Consider the following 27,638-nt stretch of genomic DNA (forward strand, 5'->3'; position numbering starts at 1 on the left):
ACACAACTGCCATGAATCTTAATCATGATTCACAAAAAGCCTTCTCACTGGAGTGGGCTATGCCCGAAGACTGTGCTATCGAAGGACAACCAAGACTTGGGGTCTGCTACTGCATCCGATGACTCTAACGACTCTCCTCTCGGCTAAACCCGGCTCAAACACCGCCAAACCTTCCTCTACTCTCACCCCTTGGCTAGGGGGTCCCCTACTACATCACCAAATTAAGCGAATCACCAATCCAATGATGCATTTCCCCCACTGCACGAACTTTTCCCCCCAGAGCACGCAGACCCACTCTCAGATAGACCGATGTCGACGCCGGCAATTTCGATCCCTTCTCCACCACCGCGTGAAGCAAGCTCAGCCGAGGCTTGTTTGACCATCCATTTACTTGTTCCGATGACTGCATCCAACGTGTCTGAATCAGGGAGGAGTACGAGGAGATCATCGATTTCTTGCTTCACGTCGAATGGGATTATGGAAAAGTCTTCGTCGTTCAAACATTTACCGTCTGTCAGGCGAAAGTTCCGTTTGTGCAGAGGGCCTAAAGAAATTCGGAAGCCTCAGAAGACTAGCAGAAAAGCACATAACACATGGCACTTGCATGAGACGTAGAGATTTCCATCCAGATCGTCGGCAACAATGCCGTGATCAAGTACGAAAGCCCGCTTGTGTGGGCACATCTGCAAAAGTAATCTCAAAATAAGCTCAGAAAGGGAACAAAATGGACTGTACCTGTTGCGTGGCAAAGTAGCCCCGTCTGGGAATGTGAAAGATGGCCAACTGCGAGTCACCGTACTTGACGGCGGCAGAGCTGAAGAAGGGGAGGACTTATCAGGCGAAGTAACAGAAAGGAGTATAGGAACCCACGTGGTGGCGTCATCAGTCGGCATAAGATCGTGGACAGTGGCCAATTTTCGCCACCCCCACTCAGATTTGGGAGTAACAATGACTGGTTTGGCGGGAGGCAATTGTTTCGGCCAGTTTGCTGGACGTTCCTGCCCTCGCTCTTTGATGATTTCCGTTTGAGGGCGACGTTCATCCTGTAGTACACGAGCCATTAGCACCGTACCTCGTATTACCCAGAAACGGGAATCCACTGACAGTGTTGACGAACTGACGGAACTGACGTCTCCTCGCAGGATCATTGACCACAGCTTTCCATTCATCTGCGTAAGAGCCGATGAGCTCGCCCATTTCCCTCTCCAGGTCCTCGCAGATGCCAAGCTCATCGTCAAGAAGAATCTTCTTGAGTCGCTGTGAAAGATAGAATCAATGAGCGTGGAAGAGATAATACGATGCTCGCTGCGACAGACCTCCATACCGCCATCAAACTGTTCTACCCATCTCGCAGTTCGCATGAGCTTGTCGGCAGTGTGGATATAGTACATTAAAAACCGATCAAGGATGCGCACAACCTTCGACGGAGGCACATCTGTAGCAAAAAGCGTTGCATGTCTCGGATTCGATCCACCATTGCCAGCGAGGAAAACTGATGCAGAGTCAAGTCTGTGGGTTTACGATGTGGGAGAGTACGTACTGTTCCACCCTTTGTCAGTTGCGATCAACCCGAAGTCCTTGGACTGTGCTTCGGCGCATTCTCGAACACAACCACTCACACCACCCTTAAACTTGTGAGGCGAACGGATGCCCTTATACCGCTCTTCAAGGTGAATGGCCACTGTACACGACATTCAGTCGATACCTACACAGTATCACAACCGCACGCACTTCCAACAGAATCGCCAATTCCGTAGCGGCACCATGTGGTGCCAACGCAAGACTTCACAGTCCGCAAGGCTTTTCCTAAATCATGGGTGGTCGACACAAACTTGAGTCAACTATCAGGTTCTACCGCACCATAAGCATGTCCACTTTCGAATCCTGCAGCGATGAGCTCCTCCCAAATGTCCGGGAGATCTTGCTTCTGAGCGCCGAAGAGGTCGATGCGTTGTCTGGCACGTAAATCTCAGCGTTTAACATGTAACACCTGCGTAGCTTGATGTACTCACCCTCCTGTGATCTTGGTGTACAAGTTGTCTACCAGTATAATGTGAGTGCGTGGAACACGTGCAGCACGACAACCCACATTTCTTTGCGACTTGTCCGAGAACAATGAGTTTATCCGGCGTGATCTACATGTCACCAATGGATCTCCACTCACAAGACGAAAAGAAATTTTACTTACTTCACCTCCAGCAACTCGAGGAACGACAGAAAATGTACCTGACGCAAGATTAAAGTAAGTAAAATTTTAATTTTAAAGGGGATATAATTGTGAGCATATTCGTGAATAAACAGAACTCACCATTCCTTTGAATGTTAGCGAGGTATTTATCATTGGTGTCTTGATTGGCGTGGTGTATAGGTGCGAGTACGAGCTCGTTATACAATGACGACAGGATCGAACCTAGGTAGGGTGAGTAGTGCCTAGATAAACATTACATTACTTCCTACCGATGGCCGGCTTGCATATCTCGCATCCGATCGAATCCTTCTTCACACCGGCAGCCTCCATGATCTCTGGCAATGTTTTCAACTTGCGTATCCTAGCGGGCAGTTAAATTAGATTTTCGGGATACAAAGTCGCAGACATACTTCACGACGCCGAAGAGCTCTTGTCGAGTCATACCAAAGTGGGGACAAAGGTTGTTCGACATAGTATGTCCTGCTTTCTTCATCTCTGCCTATAAGTTCTCAAGTCACCCAGGATGTTCATGATTCAACGTGAGATTAAGAGACCTTGAATATGTTTGTGACCAAAGGCATGCATCCGCCGCATCCAGTACCAACTTTTGTCTTAGCCTTGAGGTCTGACAGAGTGTTGACACCCGCTTTCACGGAATCGCCAATCGCGCCCTTTGCGACATTCTGCAATCAAATTAGGATGCGCGAGATTTGCGACATACGAGAGGATACTTACGTGGCAGCTACAGATCTGGGTGTCATCGTCGAGGTCAGCGCCATCGTCCTGACCCTTTGACCCTGATCCGATTATGAACTTGGATGGTGGTTCCTCTAGCTCTTTCTACCATTTCGCATCAGCGGGGCTGCTAGGGGAAAATCCTTGTAAAATTCACCTTCTTCTTGACCAAGGACACGAGTTTGACATAGTCAGATGTATCACCAACCATCATGCCACCCAACAAGTACTTGCCGTCCACGGTGAAGATGTATCTACACTTCTGTGAGTGTTACATAACAAACTTCTGTCTTTGACTCACTTCTTATAGACATACGAGAACGGATCGCGATAAGTTAAGCATTCAATAGGACCTTCCAGTGCGGCCTGCCGGTTTCCGTGCTTCATCTGCGTGGTAACGGTGTTGATTGCAACTTCACCTTCCTTCACTCTGTTGCTACAGTTGGTTTCGGAGGGTTCATTTCCCATGCAACAGGTTCACGTACATCGCGTTTTCGGCTTTGTCTCGAGCCTGCGACTCTGCGACTACCACCTTACTGGTGAGGACACCCCGTGCACTGCGCCTGTCCGCGAAGTAGTCACCAAAGGAGGCGACCTATGATCGGGCGATTGAAAATAGTGATAAGTGCGGAACTACATAACTTACATCGACTCCCATCAATTTCAGCTTTGTTGAGAGGTCAGGCATGTTCTGGCAATTTTATGATGGTGAAAAGATGGTGCAAACGCAGTAACAGTTACTTACCATCACCCTTGATTTGAAGTTACCAAGACCAGTATCAACTTGGGTGAAATTGAACGATAGGATGTCGGCCATCTCCACTAGCGACGCCATCAGTAGCAACCTATAGGTGAATGCAGGGTGCTCTCACCACCAGGTGCAATGAGACCATAAGTGTTGCCCTTCCAACTCGCGCACTCGCCGATTGCATAGACATCTTGAGCACTGGTCTGCAACAGGTCATTGACAACTATACCTCCCTTTTCAACGCACTTGAGGCCCGCCTGGCGAGCCAAGTCATCTCGAGGGGTGATGCCAATAGCATAGATGACCATCTGAGCCTTAAGATGTTGATCGTCTGACAGAGTGAGGCCACTCAAAACACCATCTGAGGCGATGATATCTTTGACAGATGTCCTGGTGAAGACTCGCACGCCCATTGCTTCAATACGGCGAAGGACAATCTCTCCACCTTCATCGTCGAGTTGGCGCGACAGCGGGAAGGCTTGACGGTTGATTATCACGACTTCCGAAATTGTTTCACTTGATCGTGAATTTCTAGTGAGCAGAAAGTTGGCTTATATGGGCAAGGGTCACTTACAGATCAAAGACCGCTTTTGCGGCCTCCAATCCAATGAGTCCACCTCCAACGATAACAGCCTGAGTGAAAAAAAAAATGAGTCCACCGCGCGGACATGTTTCAGGTGTATAATACGCACGCAGCCACCTTTAACGTGTTCCTGCTCAGAATACGATAATATTTTGTCGAGATCCGAGATATTTCGATAAACAAATACTCCTCGAGTTTGCTCAGCCCTGGCCGGGGAAACGTACGACGGGAGAGTGCTTTCGGAGCCAGTAGCAAGAACGCAGTAATCATAACTTATCCTGCGCCCTTTGCTGGTCGTGACAGAATGCGCGACAGTATCCAACGAGGTAGCCTGTTCTCCAATATGGAAAAGAAACCGCTCTGGATCTTGTTGAGCATACCACTCCACTGTTTTCGGGAAGTGGTCAGTCTACGGTAAGTGAATAGGTCGTTTAATTAAAAATGTCACCTTCATTCAGATAGAGCTTCTCGACAGAGCGGTGTTGAAAATAGTCCGTGAGTGCAACACGATTGTACGCTAGATGTTTTTCTAACAAGTGGCAGGTCAGTTATATGTCAATGTTGTCTTGAAGATAAATTTCCGTGGTTTCCGAGTCAAGCGGTATCTAAGATAATTCGCTTACCTTCACCGCATGTCACCAGGCGATAACGTTTTGCTTCATCCAAGGACAACATCTTCTCGATAAACGCTTTACACACAAAGTATAAATAACAGCTGGGTCTGACTCTCCATTTAACTTACCTATCCCCACCATCCCCAAACCGACCACGAAAATCGTCTTTCGTACAGCATGATTCACGGAATCACCATCCTGGTGCACGACTTGCTTTTCCGGGGAGGCCATCCTGGCAGTAATTCTGCAGTGATTGGTGACACACGAGTGACGACGGTACCGGTTAGAAGCAAGTTAGCGTCCGGAAAGGTGGGCAAAGTTCGACGAGGTTTAAGACAATTGACTTGTAGGGGCACTGAACGGCTTTACAAAACAAGCTTGAATACCCATCAAGAAAAATCATAATGCCAGAATCACTCGGCGGTGACCCGTGGCGTTCGCGGAATGCAGGGTGTACACGTTATCTGTGGAGTATTTGGACGCGCTTCTCATGCACCTGCCAAGGGCTAAAGTTTGAAGGTGACACAACAAAGATAAGGATCCTATCTCATATATGATGCTCAGAAAGGCTAATCAGATTTTTGAGGACTTTTGAAAGGGAACAGCTCAACGAACGTGAACAGTAATATATCACAAGTCTTCAGTGAGGGGACCCCGGCCACCACAACTCCAGTACGTCTCGTATACCTTGCGTACCCGACAAGTTTTTGGCATTGTCACACGTGTAGAACGTTCCGAAGGTCGTATCTTTCTGACCTCGCTACAGATATTAATGGCGAAATATTCATCGAGTTCACCTTCCTCTAGTCACGACAAGTTTCGGGCTTCACACGATCTTTCACTGGCAGCATCCAGATTTTGATCGCCGTGTTTATTTATTCCCATCTCATTTTATTATCCTGGCGTTTGCCGCAAGTATGTCTGTCACTGACTCGCTGGACATATCTTAGCAGGTCTTAGCTTACCTGTTGGAACCAAGCCTGAGACTCTGGGACCTGAGGCTAAATGAAGACTCCGAATTATTCAAGAAGCTTGCACTCCGTTCAAGATTCTAGCAATTCGACCTTCAGTACTCTATCTGTTTGACTGCGGTCATGTCTCCCGTGACACGCTCTGGCTTTAGTGCTTTGTATGGCCTGCGTCACCCAGTGATCAACCCTATCAACCAAAAATGCACCACGGTTCCTGTTTTCTCGTTGAACAATCAGTACTCCCGCAATTTCCATTTGTGCGTTTTTTCTAGACAGTGTATGCAGTATCACGTCTTACTGGTAGTTATGCAGGTCATGGCTTGGATTTTTTGTCGCCTTGTAAATTGAGACTTGTTTCGTGCACGTTGGTTGCTGAATGTGACTTTGCTTATACAGCCTATCTTGGTTCGCATTCTCCCCTCTCATTCCAGATGCCATCAAGACCGACTTGAAGCTGACATCTGCGGAAGTCGGTATGTTCGAACTCCGAGTCCACGTATCGTTATTTAGACTCTGAATAACTGTTCAGGGAATTCGAATATTGTTTCGCTGTGCTCCACCCTCATTGTACGAGTCATCTCAGGCCCACTCGTCGATCGTGAGTGTACCTTGGCGAAGCTCTACCCCTTCATGTATCTGATCCCATTCATATTACAACTACAGGTTATGGACCTCGCAAAGTTATGGCTGGTCTTCTCATTATCGGCGCAATCCCTTCTGGCCTTGCTGGAACCGCATCGACTGTAAATGGTCTTTACATTGTCCGTTTCTTCATCGGAATTCTCGGCGGCACATTTGTATCTTGTCAGGCTTGGAATACCGTCTTCTTCGACAAGAATGTTGTCGGTACAGGTAAAACTCAGTTTAGAAAATTTTCTGTGTTGTGTATTCTGATACATCCAAATTCACAGCCAATGCATTGGGCGGAGGCTGGGGTAATTCGGGCGGCGGCTTCACGTTTATCATCATGATCGCTCTCTTCAATCAATTACTTGCTGACGGTATGAGTCCGCACGTCGCCTGGCGCGCGGCATTTGCAATCGTGCCTGTGCCGATTCTCCTTTCTGTTGCTGTCGCCACTCTGATTTTTGGCACTGACCACCCCGCGGGCAAGTGGAGTGATCGTCATAAGGTTGTCGCTCCTGCTTTTGACGGTCAAGCGATCACCAATAGCAACAATACAAATACCAAGTTTGGTGGTCATTTCGAAACCGGTGACGAGAAGAACATTCAGGTCACCATCAGTGCTATAAGTGATGAGAGTTAGTGCTTATCGCTCTCCTCGAATTTTCTTGTTTGCTTAACCAATTGTAATAGACATAGTTTCGGAATTGGACACTGCTGTCAACAAACCGGTTACCCTGAACCTTGCGTACGAAGTCATCTCAAACCCGCTGACCTGGCTGCCCTCATTGGCTTATATGACTACTTTTGGCTACGAACTTGCTATTGATGCCAACCTGGCTAATGTTCTGTTTACGCTACTCAAGTCACCCACTTTTGGGCAGACCAAGGCCGGTTATGTGAGTCTCCTTGGGCAGTCACTGCGACCTATTTGATGACAGATTTGATCAGATTGCAGGCATCTATGGCCTCCTTAACGTGTTCTCGCGGCCGCTGGGTTAGTGACTTCCATTGCATTAAGCCAAGCTGTCTCATCGTGGCATATCTACCGCCTCATCGCAGGCGGATATTTTGGAGACCTCATATATATCCGGTTTGGTGTAAGTGGCACTGGTCTTGTGTGTGGATTTTGGTCTGAAGAGCCCCTGCAGGTGCCTGGAAAGAAGTACCTGACCATCGCCTGTGGAGTCGCCCAAGGGCTTTTGTCCCTTGGTCTTGGCCTTTACATTGACAACCACTCTGATCCATCCTGTGAGCCTTAGAACTTAATTTGATTGCTGATAACGGTCTGACAGTAACAACACTAGTGACGGTTATCATTGTGATTTTTGTCATTGTCGCAATCTTCAACGAGGTTGCCAATGGAGTCAACTTCTCCCTCGTCCCACATTGTAATCCAAGTGAGTGTTCAATATACCAAATTGTCAATTCTCATGACTGACTTTTTTCTGTGGCAAGACTCCAATGGATTCATGGTCAGTATCGCAACGCTTGGTGTGTAATGATAGCAGAAACACTCAAACCTGTTCAGAGTGGAATTGTGGGTGCCATGGGCAATCTCGGTGGGATACTCTTTGCGATTATTTTCCGCTTCGAGCCATCTCCTGCCGGCAAGGCATTTTGGATTTCTGGTATCATCGCAATTGTAAGTAAAAGGTTTGTCTATGTTGTGTAATGAGTACTGAGCCAACGACTCAGGGCGTGAACCTCCTACTCTGTGTTATCCGCGTACCTCAGTTTTGAACAAGAAAAGATGGGGCTGGAAAGATTTTTGGTAGGAATGGGGACAACTTTTTTTCATCGTTCGTTGAGCCTGAGCCCTACGTTAGACAGTACATGTGGTGTTTACAATATCTCCGTGGCTATGTGTATAGTACCTGTGGATCTTCGACAATGCCTCGGTCAAGGCATTAAGCGCAAGACAGTTAAAGCTATATGAAGGGTGGTGGTGGTTAAGGGATTTCGGTCTGACGTCTCCGAAAACGCTCTCGTCGCTCTGGGCGGCAGGTACGTGCAATGAATCTGAGCAGTGCTCGATTGACTTCTACTGAGTCGTTGAGCAAAAACTTTAGTTTCAGCGTGCGTGGACCAATAAAGAAGGAACGACTGTCTTCATTCTGTGGGAAGACCAGCGCGAACCAAGCTTTGCGGAGGACCGGACTTACTACCGACGCGATTATTAATTTATGGTAGAAGACTGATTCGTCACGGCCTTTGCGGATGTGAGGGCCTATGCCCTATTGTGTAACTTATTGCAAACGCTTCATTGTACGTGTCTATAAGGACAAATGTTCTGGTTTGCTTGTCGGTTCATATCGTCCAATCATATCCTGTCGCAAACTGCTATGCAGCAGGCTGCTGCATAGCTCGTTGATCTATGCTCTATGGTGGCTTCCCTGGTCCTTCCCACCAATCAGAGGGCTCGCCTAAGGATTCAAGCGTCAACTAAAAGTGGGCTTGAGCAGGAGAGCATCGACTCGCGACCTGCTCTTTGAGTGATTTTGAAACATCTTAGGCTTTCCAAAGCCAAAAACGCTTGTGTGATAACAATCACTTATCTCGGGGGAGGAAATGAAATCAGGGTCAATAAGGACCCCAAGCACCTCGCTCGGATGAAATGATGGCCCATCACCGACCCCACGCTCGACTCCTTTAGATTCCAGTTTCCCGGAAGCCCCATGCGTGAGGAAATCCATGTCTAGCATACCAAGATAACTTTTTAATTGAGACTATGGTGGCTGCTGCATGGTTTCCCCTCAAACTCTGGGGGAGTTGACTAATCTATTGAAATCACAATGATGAGCCAATATCTGGGTATTGCTCAACAAATCTCGAGGACTTCAAGTCCGTCTCCCACTTCACCTGGCACATTCGACCCCGTTTCCACTATCCCCACCACTCCCTTTACTGCTTTCACGTCATTGGCAGGCTCCCCAGATCGCACCTACCAGAAATTTCAGGATGGTCTCCCCATACCGTTCTTCCCTGCGTCTTTGGACCAACCCGAAAGGAACGGTCCCCAACTTCCCCAACACCTTCCGCAGCTGCCACACAATGCTACCCCGACAGAAGTAGCTGAGCAGGTCGTGTCTGAGTCTAATTTTCAGCGCACAATGTTGAACTAACGTTTGCATTCACCAGGATCTTGAGACGCCAGATAAATGGGTCAATCGTGTAAGGACGGCAATTCTAAGATAGTCTGCATGATTGTTGATGAGATCTTCCGCACTCAGAATCCAGAACTGGTGCGATTGACGGGGAAACATCCTTTCAACTCCGAAGCACGACTTGGTGCTCTATTCGAGGGTGTAGGTGTCTTCTCGTCCAATGTCATGCACGGGATTCATTGTGTCTTCACAGGGCTTTTTGACTCCAGCTCACCTGCATTTCGTGCGGAACCACGGTGCAGTTCCACAGGTAAACTACGAGATGGCTGCTAATTGGACAATTCGCGTGCATGGTCTGGTGGAGCGAGAGGTAACATTCACTCTGCAAGAGCTTCAAGAAAGGTTCCCTACTGTCACCCTTCCTGTAACTCTTGTGTGCGCCGGTAACAGGCGGAAAGAGCAGAATGTCGTCCGCAAGACACTCGGCTTCAGTTGGGGAGCAGCGGGAGGTGAGGTCTCAGCTCATGGTGACTGAGAGTCCTCACTGACATCGATATCAAGTGTCAACAGCCCTTTGGACGGGCGTCTACTTGGCTGACGTATTGGATCACGTGAGACCAATCCGTAGACAAGCCAAATACGTTGTCTTTGAAGGCGGAGATAACCTTCCGAACGGGCCCTACGGAACATCACAACGACTGACATGGGCTTCCAATAAGGACAAGGGCATGCTTATTGGTAATTCAAATGACTTACGGTGTCATGATTCCTCTGAGCTCCTACTGTAGCCTGGGCAATGAACGGTTTACCGTTAGAGCCAGACCACGGTTTTCCTGTGCGCGTTATTGTGCCAGGTCAGATCGGCGGACGGTCTGTTAAGGTATGGTGTTGTATGATGTCAACGAACCTGTAAACAATTAAGCGCCTCTAGTGGTTGAGACATATCGAAATAAGCGATCGTGAAAGCCAGCACTACGTATGCCACTTCTTGTTAATTCAAATCGGCAAATTGATAATTTTGTTCACGTAGCTGCACTTTTGGGTATGCACGTTCGTTATCCTCGAGAATAGATCGCACTGATGTGATATAGGACAACAAAATGCTGCCAACGCAGGTCATGCCTGAACAAGCCCGCGCTGAGAAGCATTGGTGGTATGACCCAAGGTTAGTTCAAGTGCTCTGATGTTCCTTATCAACGACACTTACCGGACTGGCGACATTCCAGATATATCATCACGTTGGTCTATTTTTCTTTCTTTTGTACCACAGGTTGAACAGGAGTCTTCAGCGAGCTCAATGTCAATAGCGCCATCGCGAAACCGGATCATAACGAGAAACTTTATATCGATAAGACACCAAATGAAGACGGCATAATTGCATCATATCCCATTCGAGGATATGCGTATGCAGGTGGAGGTCGCAGGGTGACCCGTGTCGAGATCTCGCTTGACCAAGGGGAAACATGGACATTGGGGAACATGTACGTCTGCATGCTTCAGAATCAACACCTCATTAACTCCATGTTAAAAAGCGAGTATCCCGAGGACCGCTTCAGAGAAGCGCGTCACCAAGACCCAGTTTATGGGACTCTTGATGCGACCGAGCGCGATACTTCCTTGTGAGTAGCAAGCACATTACTACTGCAATGGAAAATGTTGAGATCCTGTACAGCTGCTGGTGCTTCTGGACATTCGACGTTTCACATGATGTTCTCGCGAGCTGTGATGCATTGATTGTTAGAGCCATGGACGAGGGCCTCGCGTTCCAACAAAGAGACATGTAAGACAGGATTGTGCCATGTGGGTCCGTTAATATCGACTTCTCAACAGGTATTGGCATGCGCTTGGCATGATGAACAACTGGTACGTCTTGACAAAGCACGGTATTCTGGGATCTGTTGCGAGCTGCTGCCAGGTGGTTCCGCGTTGCCGTTCACAAAACCGTTAACGATGATGGCAAAATTGTCTTGCAATTCGAGCACCCAACGCTCGCTGGGACAGCGCATGGAGGGTGGATGGAGGTGATGCTTAATTCCTGTCCCAGAAAACAAACGCTGATGGTGGCCTATCAGCGCATGAAAGCGGCTGGCGAGGACCTCACAAAGCCTATTTTCAGCGAAAACGGACAGGATCTCGCACCTCGTGCCCCAAAGCCTCAATCAGATGAGGTCTGCTTGACCAAACCTGGCATAAACCGGAAAATCACCCCGGAGGAGTTCAAAGCGCAAGATCGACAGAAACCATGGTTTGTCGTCAACGACGAGGTTTACGACGGAACCCCCTTTCTAAAGGATCATCCGGGAGGTGGTGACTCTATATTGCTTGTGGCTGGTGAAGACGCCTCTGAAGACTTCTTCGCCATACATTCTGCCGAAGGTAAAATTAAATTGGCTGAAGTGAGTCCTTTTGACTTGGCAGAAAACGGCGGTTGATAACCTTCCCACAGCACCATATTGGCACCCTCGTGACAAGCATAGTCAACGAAGAGCCGACTACAACACAGTCGGATGGGACCTTTTTAGAGCGTAACAGATGGAAGGGCGTCATATTGTGTGACATCAAGCAGATCAACCATGATTCTTGCCTGTATCGGTTCGCCTTGCCAAAAGAAGACCAACTGCTCGGTCTGCCAGTTGGACAGCACGTTTTCGTCCGCTTACGCCGGCAGGATACTGGGGAAATGGTACAAAGAGCATATACCCCAGTGTCGCCACAAGGCGCAGTGGGCTTCATCGACTTTCTCATCAAGTGCGTATTCTCCGTCAAGACATGCGCTTTTGACTGAGTTCTTCATTAGATTGTATCTTCCTTCCGCGGCAATCCCCATTGGAGGGAAAATGACCACTGGCTTCCATAAACTACGTCTCGGAGATAGCGTAGAACTCAAAGGGCCGTTAGGGTCCTTCATCTGGGATGGACCAAACACATCATCATGGAAGGGGATAAGGATGATAGTCAAGGAAGTCGGCATGATCTGCGGCGGAAGCGGTACGACTCCGAATTGACATCGTCAATATGTGATTCTAAAAACTGTGCAGGGATAACGCCGATCCTCCAGGTACTCCGCAGTATTCTCCAGAACGCCGAAAGCGAGACCCGAGTGTGGTTAATCAGTGCGAACAAAACAGAGCAAGACATCCTCTGTAGAGAAGAGCTTGACAAGCTTCTCGCATCGCACGGCAAGGAGCGTTTCAAGTTGCACTACACGCTTAGCGTCGCTCCTGAGGAGTGGACGTACAGCGTTGGGACGAATCAATGATGTGTTACTGTCGGAGCACATGCCCCCGCACTCTGAGCATGGACTCATCCTAGCGTGTGGGCCTGACTGCTATGATATCGCATGTCATTAAGCCCTGGACTCCAGAATATGGGATGGGATATAGAGGAATCTCTGGTAGTGTTCTGAAAGGTGAGATGGTTGTAAGAAGTCGCAGATTGTATGATATTGTGATACCACTTGCAAAATGCTTGCGGCATAGTAAGGCATGTATGATTGGTGAGGCCTAGGGCTGGCCCCATTAATGGGTTGGCTTGCGAGTGTAGAGGTAAATGACAAGGTCTACGACTACGAATGATGTGTGTGTTGCATACTGCCACACAGGACTTTGGATGGAGAGGGGGCAGAGGTGTTCTTGGGCATTCGGCAAGAGTTCCGAACTTGCTTGGAAAAGAAGTCGCTGGACGGCATGCAGCATTTGAGATCCATATGAAGTTCACTACATAAGCTTGTCATGGACCTGCAGTGAATGTCAAGTAAGCCTTGACTCGAGGAATTCGGGCAACCCTCCATCACTTAATGCTGTGCAGTGGCTGTGCATATGCAAGGAAGTACGACAGATTTATAGAATGCAGTTATTCGCATTGCAATCGTTCAGATCGCATCGATGAGGACCCTGTAACCTGTTTTCGGCTTAGTTGCAGATCTCCTTGCGAAAAGTTGCTTGCAATGCTCGCCTCGAAGGTCACTCGGACAAGTCGCTTTGCCGGAGTGGTCAACGGGATCACCTACGCGGTAATGTACGGTAAATAAATAAATAGGGTAGGTATATTTACTTTCTCTGTAGTGAAAACGATTAATTCGCATGACAGCAGGTTGTATCCCGCAATTCTGCAAAATGATATTTGGTGGTGATATAATCACAAACTCCTATTATATCCTCCAGCTAGCACCCGCTTACATGTAGATCTGGTCCCGCACCTGCCACGTATTGTCGTACCAGCCAACTTTCTCGAGCACCAGATATTCCACCACACGACGAGGCTCTGCAGATCCAGTATCTACTAACTGACCCTGTTTTGTGAACATCTTGAATTCCTGGAGCAGCGTAAGCTCGAACGTAACTCGCATCTGCTAGAAGGACGCCTACCTGCGTAGTCTCGAACTTGACTAGTGCGTGTATCACCAACCGGTGTCCACGCTTCGGGGGTTCCTTCGCCACATAAACCTCACCGGAACGGATAGATACAATAGTAGCTCCTGGTGATATTGCAAGGGGACGGAATACTAGATTATCGGGTAAATCCAAATATCAGCCACAAAAATTCTCAAAGAGCGTAACGTCGAAAGACACTTACGGCTTTTCTCTTGGAACAAGGTTTTGTCTGAGACGTCGCTTAGAACCTTCCACTGCCAAACCTGGCCAGGTTGACGGGCGCGGACAATCTTGTTTACCTTAGTGGCATGTTCGGCTGTTGTCAGTGCCTTGAGGGTGACTCCATCCTTGCTATTGATACAATTCAACATATTGGGGATGAGTGAAAAATGTACGCACTCAGCTATGGCGCGGCCCATAGCCAGATAGTTATCCATGGCAATACGTCGCAATGGCGCTAGCCAGGATTTTGAAGAAGGTGATGTTATGTTGCCTAGTTGACGCCATGTGCGCGGTAGGAATAAGTGACTAAATCGAAAATCATGACTGACTCCCGGAAAAGCTCCAGATGTGGCAATGGTATACATGCTGCATAAAGTGCAAAGGAGGCTGAGCTAGGCAAAACGAGTGCACTAAACTACTGGACGCGAACCTGAATGTGTTCTTCAACCAATTGGAGAAGTTGTGCTGTATCGCGTGCCAAAATGCGCCTGGATTTGAGAAAAGCATGCGCAATGGAGCGTCGCGTGGTATTTCTACGTCTGAATGGATGATAGACTGAGCTTAAGTGATGTTTCTATAGGGAATATACACACCGAGAGTCAGTATCTTAGTACCCCACATATCCATGGTTGGAAACAGGTTCGACGTGTTTGCCATGTTCATCATATGCTCTATTTGTTTGAGCTGCGCCTCTGTGCTGTCTGGAGCAGGGATAGGCTTTTTCACCTTCTTCTCGTTCTTGGTCGCAGATTTTCTCGAGGCACTAGATGAGGCCGTAGCAGTAGCTACAGGCGCTGAACCACTCATGGTAGAAGCCTTGGACGTTGAAGGGGGATATAGAGGACCCGTTCCGGTGGTGGAACGCTTTGATGCGGATTTTAAGGTCGAGAATGAGCGTCCATAGTGTGGGGAGGGTAAGCAGCTATTCTTCAGTCGAGACCCAAGGGGAATACGCGCCGCCATCACCGTCGCCATCGTCGTCACCCAGCAGCTGAAGCTTGTCAGTGAGCAACGAAAGCTTTGAAGTCGGCGAATGTCAGTTTCTCAAAAAGGATGTCGCCGAAATATTATATGCGTGGGAAAATATTCGGCAGCCAGGGACGCGTGTGCTCAGGGAGGACGGATATAAAAGGGTTGCTTCGCCGGTCAAAAATTCCATCCAGTTCTACCCGACGTAAGTAGCTTTGCTCTAAACCGCCATCAGCCCGAATTTCAATCACCATGCCTGTAAGAAATTTTAACTTACTTGTTTTTCTACTGCCAGCTTATTTGGTTTCTCTTCATAGCGTTCTTCACGTTCCTCTCGTCCAGCTGCCAAGCCTGCAGCTCCTGCGCCAACCCAGTCCCGTGGTGCTCATACGGCCGCGATGCCTCCTGCTGCAGCCCACGGTAACCCAGCACACGCCCCAGCACCACCCGTCCCCGCTCAGACATCTAGCGGTCCCGGAATGATGGCACAGATGGCCGCAACTGCTGGTTCCGTCGCCGTTGGATCTACCATCGGCCATGGTATCTCCTCCATGCTCTTCGGCTCCAGCTCAAGTGCGGCACCCGCGGAGCCAGCAGCACCTGTAGCAGCAACAAGCATACCAGACGACTGGCGCTGCCTGTGAAATTCAGGCTAAGGAGTTCACCAAGTGCTTAGACAAGGCAGACCTTCAAAGTTGTTCGTGGTACCTTGAGCAATTGAAGGCTGTACGTATCCGTTTTATTAGTCGTAGCTCTACGACTGACTCTGCTTCCAGTGCCAAGCTGCCGCTGCTCCTTATTAATTTAGCGGGATATATTATGTTGGCGAATACTGTCACATGACACCCTGCCCTTCGTCTCCTCCCACGTAATCAGATATCCTGCGAATGAACGAACAAATTCCTCGGTTTCCCATGAACGGCAAATACAATTCGACATGATTTTAAACATTTTTCATTGAGACTACCGGGGTATCGCCCACTGATCCTTCCCTAAGAGCAATGAACCGTCTTGATAACTACATTGGGCATGACTTCAACTTGACGAAAAGGGGTTGCCAGGACACGGTAACTTTACTTCGCCCCCCAGTTTCCAAGCTAGAACGTATTTGCATGCAACACCAGAATGTCAGAGAAAGTAGCGAACTGAGTTTGCCTAATCCCACCACCAGCGAACCTTTGGTTTGGTTATCTTCAGGTGGACCGAGTGGCATGTCACATACCCGACAGTATTCACTTTTTCGCAGCTTCGCATCGGTTGTCCACTCCGAGTGGGCTGAGCAATAGGTTCAAGGACTCTTTGGAACTGAGTGGCAACGCTTCCTTCGCCTGTGCAATGACGGTCGCCACTTCTTCCACCGTTCCTGGACCTGACCCTGTACCGGTTCATTAGCCCCATCTGCGAGCTCGAAATGTCGACGGTCCGAGCTGGGAAAGCCTGAGGTTTCTCCTGTGACTTGACAGCATCATTCGGCTTGGTCATTTGACGAGGAATCAAAATACTTACTAGAAGATGGTGACTGAGGGTGTCCGAATTAATTCGAGAGCTCCAATCTAGCACTTGATATCAAAGCTCTCAAGTCGCGTCTAAATCGTGAAGGGCCCAAAGTATCTCCGAGAGTCCAGGCGTACTATAGTAGTGAACCCGGAGATACTAAGTGTACTCTGGCTAGCTCTCGCAGCCCGTAGGTTACTTTTATCGAGAAAGAAAAATAGCTCTCCAGACATGACACCGTGCACCTTGTGCACTTCATTTTCCGTTGTTACCCCTTGGCCGTTGCAGTGTTGAGTTCATGCTAGCGATACAGAGTCTTACAGTGGTGCATTTGGTTCTTAGTAGGCCGCTCTCAAGATCTGGGATCCGTGCCCCTCGGTGAGTCGGCCCAGGCAGGTCCCTCAGCCGTACGGTAGAGCTGGTAAACTTCCTTGGTATCGGAGAAAATTTAGCTCTAGTATATTTATGATTTATGTACATGTTAGCTTTGAATTCCCAAATTTCAGATCAATGAGTCTTACTTGAAGGGGGAAATTCATCATATTCGTAAGCTGATTCCTCTTCATTGTCGCTCGTCTCATGTTGAGACGAGAAAAAAACCATAGCGAAGCTCGTCCCTTCAGAAGCTTCAAAATGATTGTGGATTACGGTGTTATGTATTTCGAATGATCACCTGGAATATTAATGTTTGGGAGAACACTTTTTCATATCTCCTCATTTACTTACTCACATACTTTTCACCTGGAACATATATTCCCTGTTGAAATTGCGATGATTGATATTGTTGAAGGAGAAGCTCTAATCTCCCCTACTTAGATCATATAGAAGGAAGACAGTTGTTCCTTCTATTAGAGAAGCTCGGCCCTTCAAGTACCCTCGTAGTAGTCCGTATCAATGATTGTACTTGTGGTTATTCATTAGAATCGGATGTGGAAAGTTTGAACGGTGATCTTCCTTGAGGCATACTCGCGCGTTGGTTTGACAAGCCAATATTTGTAGTGTAGTGGGAAGAGTGGAGCTGAGCGGTAAAGTGCACACTGCAAAGCACCAATGGCAACAAATAAGAAGGGACCATTCTGTTTTTCCGGCTCCACAAATGAATAGAAGCACTGAGCGGAAAGTGACACCTGTTCGTCGACACGAAAGTAGCTGCAGAACTATAGTATGTCACTTACTTTCAAACGGACTGCAACATTTTGGCGACATGGCAGGCTCTATTTATTTCCGTTTCCACCAAGGTAGTTGCCTTCTGCCGATTGGCGGGCTGTTTATGTTTCGTCTGTGACATCGCTGATGAGTGTTATTTTTTCGATGGATGGAGTGGTGCTCTGGTTGGTCGGCAGTCGCTTCAGTTCCGTCCCCGACGGACGCCATGTCGTCGACAACGATTACGTACATAGTCGCGGATGGTGCTCCACCACTGTTGTTTCATCGCACAGCCAAGTCCTTGCCAGAGGGGCCTCGAAGCCAGTACTGCGGAAATTACACGTACTGTCTCCTTTATCTGCTTGCGAATGATCAGGCTCAAGTATACACAACGCGTCACCTGCTATTCTCCCACCTTTTCTCCAGCACCTTGATCATGATGGCCAGCTCCAACTACCACATCTAGCTGCAGCGCACAATGAGATCATGCTTATTTCCGTAATCATTGCCGCTCACCCTGTCTCGTGTGGGCTGATGCATTTGTCCGTAATAAGATGTCAGGAGTGTGTGGAAGCACAGGCAGTTTAGTTGGTGCCACGCATCCGTAACAGTCTAAGACTTCGTATGCCGCTAGAATTGTTCGGACATGTGCATGAGCGCTCGTTGATTATCTGCCAAGCGTAAGTACTGTGCGAGAATGTTCCTCGCGTGAACAATCGTCCAAGGGCGATTTTATGACGAGTTCAACCCAGTCAGATAACCGGTAGAGCCGCTACTAGAGCGCGCATCTAGAGGCATCCATACACAACCTCATGATTATACGGCGAACCTCCTTGTCATTGGCTAATGAGTCGAGGCAGAGGGGAGCTGCAGCGAGAAATGGTGGAGGAGGCGCCAGGAAGTGCGGGGAAGTGTGGGGAAGGGAACAATTTCAAATACAAGACCCGAAAAGGGGGAGAGAAGCCCAAACCCGCATGCTACGATGGAGGATTCCAATGGATACATTCGATACAATAGATCAACAGTACCAGGTATATCACCGGTTTGATGTATCAGTAGTATGACATTATCATTATGAGCTGCGAACCTCTCGTGAAGAAGAGCGCATGTTAAACTCAGCCACAAGACAAGTCCCGGGACGTTAACAGCTGTATAGACGATTACAGAGAATATCGGAGAGAGATATGACCGTCCGTGTCTGACAATCAGAAGTTATTCGAGCGACATTTGTATGATATTTCAAGCCAGGTGATATGCAATTGCAAGTGTTTGAGGTCTAGTGTCTTGTGCCGCGTCAAGTATTTTCACCAGCCATACCGTGACGTCGACGTTCACACTAGTACTGTAAGTTTCAGCCTATAAAACACCTGCCTGCTACTATGGCTTTGCTTCATTCCCTGTAACAAGCACCATCATTTTTACTTCCCGCTTCATCATCTTTGCGCTGCTCAGCTTCTTCACTGGTGCCAATGCGCATACATGTGCAATGTGCCCAGCCACAGTCAAGCTGTTTGGCACCGGTGCCATCGTGGACTAATCAAGACCGTTCAAGACAAGCTCAAGTGGCACACATTATGCGCGTGCGTTGCATCTACACATTGATCTTCATCGAACAAAGTAACTGATAGGCCGGCAGTTACAATGGTAAGAATAAGGATGGCTCACCAGTGGTCTGTATGTATAACGGCGTAAGTGCTTTCTGGATATTGTGCAGCTCATTGTTCTCGGTTAACATGCTAGCGATCATCAGTAGGGCGGCCAGTTTGTTAGTGGGTATCCTGCTTGTGCGAAAACAGCACCTGTGAAGACCTGCTGAATGTGATGTGAAGAAGTGGGGGAGACGAGACACCCAACAGGAGGAGTAATGTTCAGCTGGGTGTATGCCAGTAGATCACGATCTGTTACGAGAATTGCCAAATAGTCAATCAGCAAAAGACCCAGTTTTCTTGCTTGTCAGAAAGAAGTTTGATGCTGCGCCTTGCTATAACCGACAAGGTAATCATACCGAATCAAATCATTCTCAAGAAGTCATTTTCTGGTATTGTGCTGTATGGATAACCCACGACTCTAATAATTCTATCACAACCCAGCGAGGTTCTTCAACATCGCGAATTCATTCTCCCCCGTTGCCTCACACAACCCGTAGAATTGCGAAGAGGGGTCGGAAAGTAGAACAGCAGGGCTGGAGGTCCTAGGTTAACTTCCCGCACGATATACTTCGCAATCACTTACTGATCAAACTCGGCGATTTTGCCTTGGTCGAGGAGCATCACCTGCTAGTCTGTGAGTAATGCACAAACGACAGATGCTGGATACATTTACCCTATCATAATCGATGACAGTGCGCAGTCGATGCGCGATGGTGAGAATGGTGCTGTTTGCAAATTCTCTGTTGCAAGTGTGGTCAATGTCTCGTTAGAGTTATAAATATCGCAGAACGAACTGTCTGATCGTCTTTCCAATGAGCTCGTCAGTCGCATAGTCAACACTAAAGTTATGGTCGCTTAGAATTCTGCCTTCTATCAGACAATCGACATTACCTTGCTGTTGCCTGCAACGTATACTTGAGGAATGAAGTGCATGTAAAGGACAAGAGAACGTACCTCGTCCATAACCAAGACCTTCGACCGTTTCAGGATTGCTCGAGCCATGCACAGAAGCTGCTTCTCGCTACAAACAAGCCGTGAGCAACTTTATTTGGTGGCGCTGGCGGAATGCTCACCCAGTAGAGAAGTTCTCCCCTCCTTCCGATACTGGCGACTCTAAGTTTCGGAAAACATTAACATTGACCTCCACATCTTCAATTTCAACGTCATCGGCAGCATCAGATGGAATCAAATGCACGCGTCGAAGAGCTTCGAACTAAAGAACGGTGAGCATACATTTGTGGTCAAGGAATGTAAACTGACAATTTCCGCATCTTCGTACTCGTCGAATACATCCAGCGTGGATCGCACAGTGCCGCTAAGGATGGTTGGATCCTCTGTTCGGTGTCAGTACAATAATCGTCACTTGTCAGGATAAACGCACGAGGAATGATGGTGAGTTTGCTGCGAAGGTCTGAAAGTCCTATTTTGGAGATGTCCAGATCGTCAACGGTGATACAACCCTCCGTTGCCTCTACGAAGCGGAAGAATGAGAGTGCAAGGGTGCTCTTTCCGGAACCCGTGCGGCCTAGGATGCCGACCTAAAAACGAAGCTCAGTTGCTGACAACCGAAGCAATCCTCGAATATCTAGTACCTTCTCTCCGGGGTGGATCTCGAAGTTCAAGTTGTGAAGAACATCGGGCAATTCAGGCTACGGGAAAGGTTATGTACAGATGAAGTTTTCCACTGAAAATTGCTTACCGCATAGCGAATGATCAAGTTTTCACACTTAATAGCACCTCGGTCTGGCCAAGACGCTGGCGGACGTGGCTCGATGAACTCAGGAGGCTCGCGTTTAAGCTCCGAATACTCCTTGACACGCTCCAGGGCGACCTGTCAAAGGTACATCAATAACACCACACGTCGCACAACATGTAAAAGGTACTAGCCATGGATTGTTCAAGGCCGACGAACCGGCGCACCTGGGTTCGAGATAAATCAGGGATCTAGACAAACGCCAGTTTCACCTACCAAGAATAGCAACTGCAGGTAGGGTCAGTATGTCGGTCCGGAGTCCATGATAAGTAGGCACATACTGTCCACGTCATGCCTCCAGCAAATGAAAGAGCAAACCCAGCGAGTGCAGCTGAGATGGTCGGGGTAGAAACTACTATAATACCTGTCACGCCGACGGTCGCAGCGGACAACAGGTCAAACCGGGCGGAAAGCCAGCGATTAACTAAATGCAACAGCCTATGTCAACCAATCTCGACAATCAAATGGCCGCGCGACATACCAACCCATTGCCACCAATTCGGGTTTGTGTTCTAATAGGCATCGATCAGTTTAAGTGAAAGCGAGTTCTGATTGACTCACCGTATCGACACAGCGAAGCATGTCTCGCAAGAATTTTGACGAAGCACCGAAAGCTCGAAGGATAGGCGCTCCGGCAATGGTTTCACCATAGATCGAGTAAAGGGGGGACCGTGCCACGGAGTCTTAAGGTAATTCGAGTTAACCAACCGCTCGTAAAAACGGGGAACACTTACCCAGGCGCCGCATATCTCTAGCAGCTTGCCCATAGTTCTAGACACTTGAGCATCCCTCGTTCTCAAAAGGAAATGAAAGAGTACCTTCGCAACTAAAGACCAGATCAATAGTCAGCGTTGAAGCGAATCATCAAGAAAACAGGTTGCAGACCATCATAGTACATGAAGCCAAGGAAGACCATAGCAATGAGGAACGGAACACCGCCTGCCAAAGCGACGGACACGACCATAACGAAAAAACCCAATGCATAGATGACACTTCGACCAAAATGATCCGAGAGTCTACTATCAATGCCTATATTGTCATGGGTCACTGCACGAGTGAAGAAAGCGTCGTCTCAGAGAACGAACCTTCAAAGTCTTTCCCGAATCGATTTAGGAGTCTCCCCCGTGACACGGTATCATGGAATCGAATATGCGCAAACAATACGGTTTCCAGAAGTTCTATCACAAGCGATGTAAGTGATTGGTCACAAGGAAAGTCTCGACTTTGACCCACGTTGGTACAAAACAGTGGACGCGTGAATAGATCCGTTGTCTGGAATAAGAGATGGTTCAGCAGTAGTTCAGCAAAGAGGGTGTGGTTCGCCTACAGAGTACGAAGTATCTGTAGGTCGAAATAAAGACGCCTGAAAACAATCAGCTTCTCTTGAACAATGCAGTAAAGTTTAACTGATCCAAACCTGTAAGAGTGACCTACAAGGACATGAGTCATGATGGGGGATGCTCTAGAACCATGCTTACCGCAGCATAAACGATGATGTAATATATTGGTCCTTTGGCATCGACTTCCTCTGCGCTCGATCCCGACCACGTCCTACGGATGCAATATCAGTCATACGACAGCAAAGTGGTAGAATTGTGAACATACTTAAGCCACCAGTTCTCTGCAACAGGACATAAGGATCCCAACACGAGAATGAACGCGAACCACGTCCAGTACCCAGAGGCGCCGCACGATTTCACATAAAGCTCCCAGACATCACGACTGACTCGTCCTACAGCGCGTTTCTCGTCTTCCACAAGCTTCCTGGGTGCTTTCCGCTCTCCTTCTGCATGTGGCTCATTGACCACCGTGGAGCTCGTTTCGGATATCGGGTCCGGTTCCGCACCCTCTTGCACGAGTGTGGCAATGGGAGAATGATCTGCAGGTACTAATGGATTCGTTGAAGTACTTGCGGCGCCCTGCTTCTTGCCATTGCCACCCATGGTCTGCACCAATGTCCCCTTCACATTGGATGCTTCGAAAGATTCACGGTCACCAGCGAATAGAAGATGACCATTATCAAGAGCGACAACGTATGAAGCACCAGTCAAGCAAAGCTGGACATGATGTGATACAAGGATCACGGTCCGCCCCTGCATCAGCTCTCCTTTGATGCACTTGTGGTAGATGTGATGAGCCGTGTGAGCGTCAACTGCACTCAAAGGTTGGCATTTAGAAGTATGGCACTTAGAACAAACGCACCAGCAGACAGAACGTCATCAAGCAACAGGATGGATGCTCGGGAGTAAACAGCCCTAGCCAAGGAAACTGAAATCTAGGTTCAGTATCTGTGGCAAGTCGAATCTCAGTCCACTGACCTCGAGCCTTTTGCCCACCCGATAAGTTCACCTGCCATTGCAACTTTGATCAATATACGTGGCGCTGAGTAGGAAAATGCAACATACACCACGCTCGCCAATTTCGGAGTCGTCTCCATCTTCGAGGATCTTGAGATCGCTAATGAGTGCACAGACCTGAGCATACAGTCAGTCAAGCTTTCATTGACCATGGAGTGCAGCTGACCTCTAATGTTTTCTGATAGCGCTCTTCGTCAAATGGTAGACCGAACAAGATATTGTCTGAACATGACGATAAGCGGGGTGGGACTGATTTAACGCCCATAGCTCACCTTTAATGGAAGCATTTCGTAACCAGGCAGCCTTGAAGCGCCAGGGACTTCAATTCATAATATAATCTACAACCCCACTGCTGCTTACCTGTGGTACGTAGGCGCAAACGCCAGGCACTACCCACTCTTCCTTTGTGACCTTCTGGTCGGCGAAGGACGCAAGCGCGTCCGGTGGTGAACGCGGACAGATGACCTGGCCGGTGAGGACGTCCGCCTCGCCGAGTAACGCTGGATCGCATTGAGTAGTATTCCATAATTCGCTCCATAAAACATACCTAACAATAACAGAGTCTTTCCACTGCCCAGCTTTCCACAGATGAGTGAAAGTTGCCCGTCAGGGAACTTCAGAGCAAGATCGACGAGCATGAACTTGTGCCGGGGCGTGGAAGCTGCTGATGAGCCCGCTGATGAACCTGTGGAGCGATCGCGGGGCCATGTAATGTTAGCAGATTGAATAGCGATGGTGTTAATGGCCGGTGCAGCCGAGAGCGGAGGTACAGGCGCCACTTCAGTTAGTTGGAGGTACTTCCCAATTCGCTTGACGGAAACGTGGACCTGAAGCAGATTGATGAAAGTTTCTGGCAGCGCGTTCATCGCAAAACGCATTTCATTGAAAACTACGCCAGGTGTGTTAGCTCAAACACCGAGCACATTCTGAGGTTCCTACCAAGCATCTAGGCATATAAAATCAGTCGGTGAACACAAAGTGGTATGATAACCGAAAGACTTACAGAGGTGAAGGCGATAGAGGGAGTCAAGGTCTGCTGACGCCAGACTGCGAAGTGCCAGAAAGAAACCAGGGTGACGATGAGAGGAGACGCCTCCCTGAGCCATCGTTAGACAAGACAACGGAAGCCAACGCGAAAACATACCAGATGGCGGAGAACATGACCTGAAGGGTGGACACGTTAGGAATCAGACGACACAAGAAGGAAAGTTACGTACCTCAATCCTATAGTTCAGCTTTTGATATTTCAGTTCTCTCTCGCGGATTTTCAGAACGCGCTTTTCAAAACTGCGCTCCCATGCCATGAACTGCAAATTGATGAGGAAGAGTTCCGAAAAGACAGAATGGAAAGGATCATCACCTTGAGCATGCGGATGCCACCCAGTATCTGTCAGAGGTTGTCATTTAGGTCAGGTAAAGTGATGTTTCGCAATGTAATTACCTCGTTCATAAGCGATACCCGTTCGTCCCTGGCTTTCATCAAGTTGTCCTGTGCGCTGATCACCACTTTACCAGCCAGGTGATTCAATGGCAGAAAAAGACAGATGACCCCAAGACCAACGAAGCACGAGACACCTAACATACTGTAGAGCAACGTCGTCCCTACAACAATTTCGATCGGAGAGTCTGAAAGAAATCAGGACTAGAACGATGGTGTGATCAAAGAATCTCACCCGCAATGGCGAAAAGATGGTAAGGAAACTCGGAGACCCGATCAACATCAGTGGTCATCAAAGTCATGATCTGCGCTTTGCTCGAAAACTCGTTCTCCTCCTCATCCTTGTCGTTGCTATCTCCTTTAGCATCTTTCGATTTTTTATCATTGTTCTCCACAGATGCAGAGGAACCAGAAGACACGACATCTTTCCGAACTAGCGTCTTCGCGAAAAGCATTGTATTGAGCTGCGTCCGCAGGCGAATTTGGAGAACGCTTGTTGCGAGGTACCACATTTGAGAGCCGACTATGGCATATTAATATCGGAGTAGACAGCGTTACACTAAAAAAACTTACGCTGCGTGACAATAATAAGGGATGCAAACTGTCCAAAAGCGTATACCCATCCCCATCCTCTATCAAGGCGGCCAGGATCGTCTTCCAGGTATGCGAGGAGCTTTCGAACGAAGAATGGGGACCCAAACCACATAGGAGCAGCTGCAGCGGCCAAGAGCATTTCTATGCCAAATGCAAGCTTGTTGATACTGATAAGGCGCCAAGCGAGGTCCCATCCCGGTTTGAGAGGACTTGCACGAAGACTCGTGCGCACCCTAAAGAACTGATAGGTCGCCCGCATCTTCGCTGGAAGGATTGGCAAGTCGCCAATTTCGACTGAATTGGAACTTCCAAGCTGAACGACCCGTGTCACGTAACAGAAAAACAGATAATCGATCACGGAGGTGCCTGGAATGCCGCAGACGTTTTCGTATGATTCGTTAGTCGTATCGTCGATGGTTTTTTGAGAGTAGATGAGTGAAGGAGAAAAGTGCAGCGGTGGTCCACGGGGTGTTGTCGCAATTATCGCAAAAACCAAGGTATACAGCGCGGTCATGCTATACCATAAAACAAGTATAGGAAGGGCTTGTAGATTGGGTGACGAGATGGAGTCAGACGAAGGAAGGATTGCTGCGACGAAGTGAAGGACCGAGGAGAAGAAGGTCAAGGCAGTGACATGTATCACTGACTCAGAATGATGATCCGTGGTGCATTGGCCAACGGAACGAACAACTAGAACACTGACGTAGAGTGCAAACGTAGTCCGACATATATGCTCTGCAAGTATGTTCTGGCCATCCAATGTGGAGGTCGTCCATCCCAGAGAAATGCCCTCGAGTGCAAGGATCGCCGCTGAAAGGAAGACAAGTAGTAATTTCCTATTGCGCATCTGAATTATGTGAGACCCTGGTACAAAGCGCATAACTGTAATGCTCACTTTGGCCCAGAACGCGTCTTCGTCAATTGGTTCTCCATTGATAAAATCTTCCGGCTTGGTCACGTTAAAGGGATCATCCTGATTCACGTCGCCTGCCAGACTAGCATCTTGGGTAGTCGGCAAGTGTATCTTCTGCTGTTGAGACAGTGGCAGAAAAAGCGCAAAGCTACTGATTATTGTTGCCCCGACGAGTGCTTCTGCTAAAAGCAACTGGTATGGAGGCATGATTAACCGCATCTTTGAGAATAGCACTACTTCCGACTTTTAGTTGGGGTGGTAAAAAGTAGGATAAAACGATTCGGGCCAGTAGAAATACAGGGTCAATTACGCGCCCATGAGATAAGAATATGACTTGTACTGCCGCAACCGGGAGCGAGTCGTAAGTCACGAGAATATTTTTAACACGCAACCACATGGTCATTTTGACGTCGGGAGACCAACAACAACCGGATATGCCAGCTGTGCGTAACTTCTCTCAGTAACTGTGAACTTACTACCACGGATGATAGGGCCGAGTCAGTTTGCAGACTCCTCGTTTATCACTCCGCAGCCACGTCCGATACGGCTTAGTTCTGGGACGACACCACAGCTCAAAAACACATGTAAAAAGGTTCTTCCTGAGGTTCATGCATAATATGATCAAGTCAGTGCATAATTTAGCGGGAAGCAACTTTTTGGAGACAAGTGAGCACAAAACTGTGACGATGCAGCACTTAAATAACCAAGTATGCACTAGTCCAGACTCCAGACTCCACGACACACGGACCGGGGACTAAAGTCAGACCGAAGCGTTTACCAAACGCCACATGCGTCGTGTTTGAATACTAGCAGTACGATGGTAGAAGGTATGAATGGTCTACAGACAGGGAGGCGGCTCAACGAAGCCCTCCAGCTGCAGTTTAGTCTTCCCTAGTCAGACTATCAGAAGGAAGACGATCGTTCCTTCTTAATAATGGCTGCTGTTTGCGTCTCATCCCTTTCTCATTTCCGCCGTGATCGAAATTCTTTGAACTGGACTTAAAGGTTCAGCCAGCATTCATTGTCACATATGGCTTCCTCATTCCCTTACACTCCTACAACACCTCAGACGACAGTGAACCCGCGCCCACGGGTGTCATTCAGTCCTCGCAAAGGGCGCGTTGAGGTTCCACCCCTGCCTTTCAAGCCCCGGACCGATA

At 48.3% G+C, this 27,638-nt stretch overlaps 7 protein-coding genes across 7 annotated transcripts; 3 read left to right on the top strand and 4 right to left on the bottom strand.

The window, feature by feature from the left end:
- Positions 1–112: 112 nt before the first annotated feature.
- On the bottom strand, positions 113–5,384 carry EDB91DRAFT_1142842 (uncharacterized protein). The gene is made up of 28 exons (XM_041319058.1): positions 4,997–5,384; positions 4,878–4,943; positions 4,703–4,783; positions 4,364–4,641; positions 4,246–4,304; positions 3,796–4,187; positions 3,669–3,745; positions 3,570–3,614; positions 3,409–3,518; positions 3,225–3,353; positions 3,081–3,177; positions 2,924–3,028; positions 2,743–2,871; positions 2,599–2,687; positions 2,458–2,549; positions 2,309–2,410; positions 2,189–2,226; positions 2,090–2,135; positions 2,013–2,040; positions 1,861–1,955; positions 1,732–1,806; positions 1,541–1,681; positions 1,317–1,492; positions 1,105–1,257; positions 871–1,043; positions 736–814; positions 605–683; positions 113–544 (listed from the first exon to the last, which is right to left on the bottom strand). The coding sequence occupies exons 1-28, from the start codon at positions 5,097–5,099 to the stop codon at positions 231–233; spliced, it is 3,351 nt and encodes a 1,116-aa protein (XP_041175504.1). The 5' UTR covers positions 5,100–5,384; the 3' UTR covers positions 113–230.
- A 578-nt stretch (positions 5,385–5,962) lies between these two features.
- On the top strand, positions 5,963–8,206 carry EDB91DRAFT_1250123 (major facilitator superfamily domain-containing protein; the record flags this gene model as incomplete). Its single annotated transcript, XM_041323190.1, has 14 exons — positions 5,963–6,096; positions 6,152–6,178; positions 6,236–6,312; positions 6,369–6,437; positions 6,503–6,691; positions 6,751–7,101; positions 7,157–7,362; positions 7,415–7,460; positions 7,526–7,563; positions 7,615–7,714; positions 7,771–7,863; positions 7,922–7,938; positions 7,995–8,108; positions 8,162–8,206. The coding sequence occupies 14 exons, from the start codon at positions 5,963–5,965 to the stop codon at positions 8,204–8,206; spliced, it is 1,506 nt and encodes a 501-aa protein (XP_041175505.1).
- An 875-nt stretch (positions 8,207–9,081) lies between these two features.
- EDB91DRAFT_1142870 (uncharacterized protein) lies at positions 9,082–13,471 on the top strand. Its single transcript, XM_041319059.1, has 19 exons — positions 9,082–9,546; positions 9,605–9,637; positions 9,697–9,771; positions 9,824–10,079; positions 10,132–10,308; positions 10,359–10,450; positions 10,502–10,546; positions 10,662–10,735; positions 10,860–11,051; positions 11,103–11,189; positions 11,243–11,350; positions 11,401–11,433; positions 11,486–11,591; positions 11,643–11,966; positions 12,017–12,318; positions 12,368–12,558; positions 12,609–12,811; positions 12,846–12,883; positions 12,922–13,471. The coding sequence occupies exons 1-19, from the start codon at positions 9,259–9,261 to the stop codon at positions 12,974–12,976; spliced, it is 2,679 nt and encodes an 892-aa protein (XP_041175506.1). The 5' UTR covers positions 9,082–9,258; the 3' UTR covers positions 12,977–13,471.
- Positions 13,472–13,533: 62 nt separating this feature from the next.
- EDB91DRAFT_1142872 (uncharacterized protein) lies at positions 13,534–15,197 on the bottom strand. The gene is made up of 6 exons (XM_041319060.1): positions 14,759–15,197; positions 14,596–14,704; positions 14,343–14,531; positions 14,146–14,294; positions 13,938–14,074; positions 13,534–13,885 (listed from the first exon to the last, which is right to left on the bottom strand). Exons 1-6 carry the CDS (start codon positions 15,138–15,140, stop codon positions 13,745–13,747), a joined length of 1,107 nt encoding a protein of 368 aa, XP_041175507.1. The 5' UTR covers positions 15,141–15,197; the 3' UTR covers positions 13,534–13,744.
- Positions 15,198–15,326: 129 nt separating this feature from the next.
- On the top strand, positions 15,327–16,088 carry EDB91DRAFT_1142876 (uncharacterized protein). Its single transcript, XM_041319061.1, has 4 exons — positions 15,327–15,392; positions 15,452–15,736; positions 15,759–15,860; positions 15,911–16,088. Exons 1-4 carry the CDS (start codon positions 15,387–15,389, stop codon positions 15,935–15,937), a joined length of 420 nt encoding a protein of 139 aa, XP_041175508.1. The 5' UTR covers positions 15,327–15,386; the 3' UTR covers positions 15,938–16,088.
- Positions 16,089–16,366: 278 nt separating this feature from the next.
- Positions 16,367–18,212, bottom strand: EDB91DRAFT_1083455 (uncharacterized protein; the record flags this gene model as incomplete). Its single annotated transcript, XM_041315627.1, has 10 exons — positions 16,367–16,509; positions 16,641–16,653; positions 16,766–16,902; positions 17,150–17,254; positions 17,355–17,369; positions 17,503–17,531; positions 17,595–17,755; positions 17,804–17,814; positions 18,025–18,101; positions 18,190–18,212. The coding sequence occupies 10 exons, from the start codon at positions 18,210–18,212 to the stop codon at positions 16,367–16,369; spliced, it is 714 nt and encodes a 237-aa protein (XP_041175509.1).
- A 1,365-nt stretch (positions 18,213–19,577) lies between these two features.
- EDB91DRAFT_1142888 (multidrug resistance-associated ABC transporter) lies at positions 19,578–26,822 on the bottom strand. The gene is made up of 41 exons (XM_041319062.1): positions 26,461–26,822; positions 25,545–26,412; positions 25,207–25,494; positions 24,975–25,159; positions 24,894–24,920; positions 24,751–24,840; positions 24,678–24,697; positions 24,537–24,630; positions 24,473–24,479; positions 24,081–24,422; positions 23,894–24,033; positions 23,806–23,836; positions 23,700–23,755; positions 23,582–23,650; positions 23,495–23,525; positions 23,379–23,444; positions 22,782–23,328; positions 22,655–22,727; positions 22,594–22,606; positions 22,504–22,539; positions 22,410–22,448; positions 22,262–22,354; positions 22,062–22,205; positions 21,995–22,002; positions 21,911–21,947; positions 21,738–21,859; positions 21,658–21,688; positions 21,458–21,600; positions 21,393–21,404; positions 21,311–21,343; positions 21,123–21,254; positions 21,016–21,072; positions 20,805–20,961; positions 20,684–20,757; positions 20,497–20,636; positions 20,378–20,444; positions 20,315–20,325; positions 20,218–20,262; positions 20,097–20,163; positions 20,007–20,047; positions 19,578–19,956 (listed from the first exon to the last, which is right to left on the bottom strand). The coding sequence occupies exons 1-41, from the start codon at positions 26,695–26,697 to the stop codon at positions 19,854–19,856; spliced, it is 4,776 nt and encodes a 1,591-aa protein (XP_041175510.1). The 5' UTR covers positions 26,698–26,822; the 3' UTR covers positions 19,578–19,853.
- Positions 26,823–27,638: the final 816 nt, after the last annotated feature.

The sequence above is a fragment of the Suillus paluster genome, assembly GCF_016628075.1.
Source record: "Suillus paluster strain FC165 chromosome Unknown EDB91scaffold_40, whole genome shotgun sequence".
Lineage (NCBI taxonomy): Eukaryota > Fungi > Basidiomycota > Agaricomycetes > Boletales > Suillaceae > Suillus > Suillus paluster.

Coding starts and splice junctions, on each gene's coding strand:
- EDB91DRAFT_1142842 (XM_041319058.1), bottom strand. CDS start 5,099: ATGGCCTCCCCGGAAAAGCAAGTCGTGCACCAGGATGGTGATTCCGTG. Junction 3,615..3,668: donor ACTTCAAATCAAGGGTGATG/GTAAGTAACTGT, acceptor TAAAATTGCCAG/AACATGCCTGACCTCTCAAC. Junction 545..604: donor TGGAAATCTCTACGTCTCAT/GCAAGTGCCATG, acceptor GAATTTCTTTAG/GCCCTCTGCACAAACGGAAC.
- EDB91DRAFT_1142870 (XM_041319059.1), top strand. CDS start 9,259: ATGATGAGCCAATATCTGGGTATTGCTCAACAAATCTCGAGGACTTCA. Junction 9,547..9,604: donor CGACAGAAGTAGCTGAGCAG/GTCGTGTCTGAG, acceptor TGCATTCACCAG/GATCTTGAGACGCCAGATAA. Junction 10,080..10,131: donor CAGTTGGGGAGCAGCGGGAG/GTGAGGTCTCAG, acceptor ATCGATATCAAG/TGTCAACAGCCCTTTGGACG.
- EDB91DRAFT_1142872 (XM_041319060.1), bottom strand. CDS start 15,140: ATGGCGACGGTGATGGCGGCGCGTATTCCCCTTGGGTCTCGACTGAAG. Junction 14,532..14,595: donor TGGTTGAAGAACACATTCAG/GTTCGCGTCCAG, acceptor CACTTTATGCAG/CATGTATACCATTGCCACAT. Junction 14,295..14,342: donor ATGGGCCGCGCCATAGCTGA/GTGCGTACATTT, acceptor TTGTATCAATAG/CAAGGATGGAGTCACCCTCA.
- EDB91DRAFT_1142876 (XM_041319061.1), top strand. Junction 15,861..15,910: donor ACCTTGAGCAATTGAAGGCT/GTACGTATCCGT, acceptor CTCTGCTTCCAG/TGCCAAGCTGCCGCTGCTCC.
- EDB91DRAFT_1142888 (XM_041319062.1), bottom strand. CDS start 26,697: ATGCGGTTAATCATGCCTCCATACCAGTTGCTTTTAGCAGAAGCACTC. Junction 24,841..24,893: donor GTGGCATCCGCATGCTCAAG/GTGATGATCCTT, acceptor ATCAATTTGCAG/TTCATGGCATGGGAGCGCAG. Junction 22,449..22,503: donor CTACAGATACTTCGTACTCT/GTAGGCGAACCA, acceptor CTCTTATTCCAG/ACAACGGATCTATTCACGCG.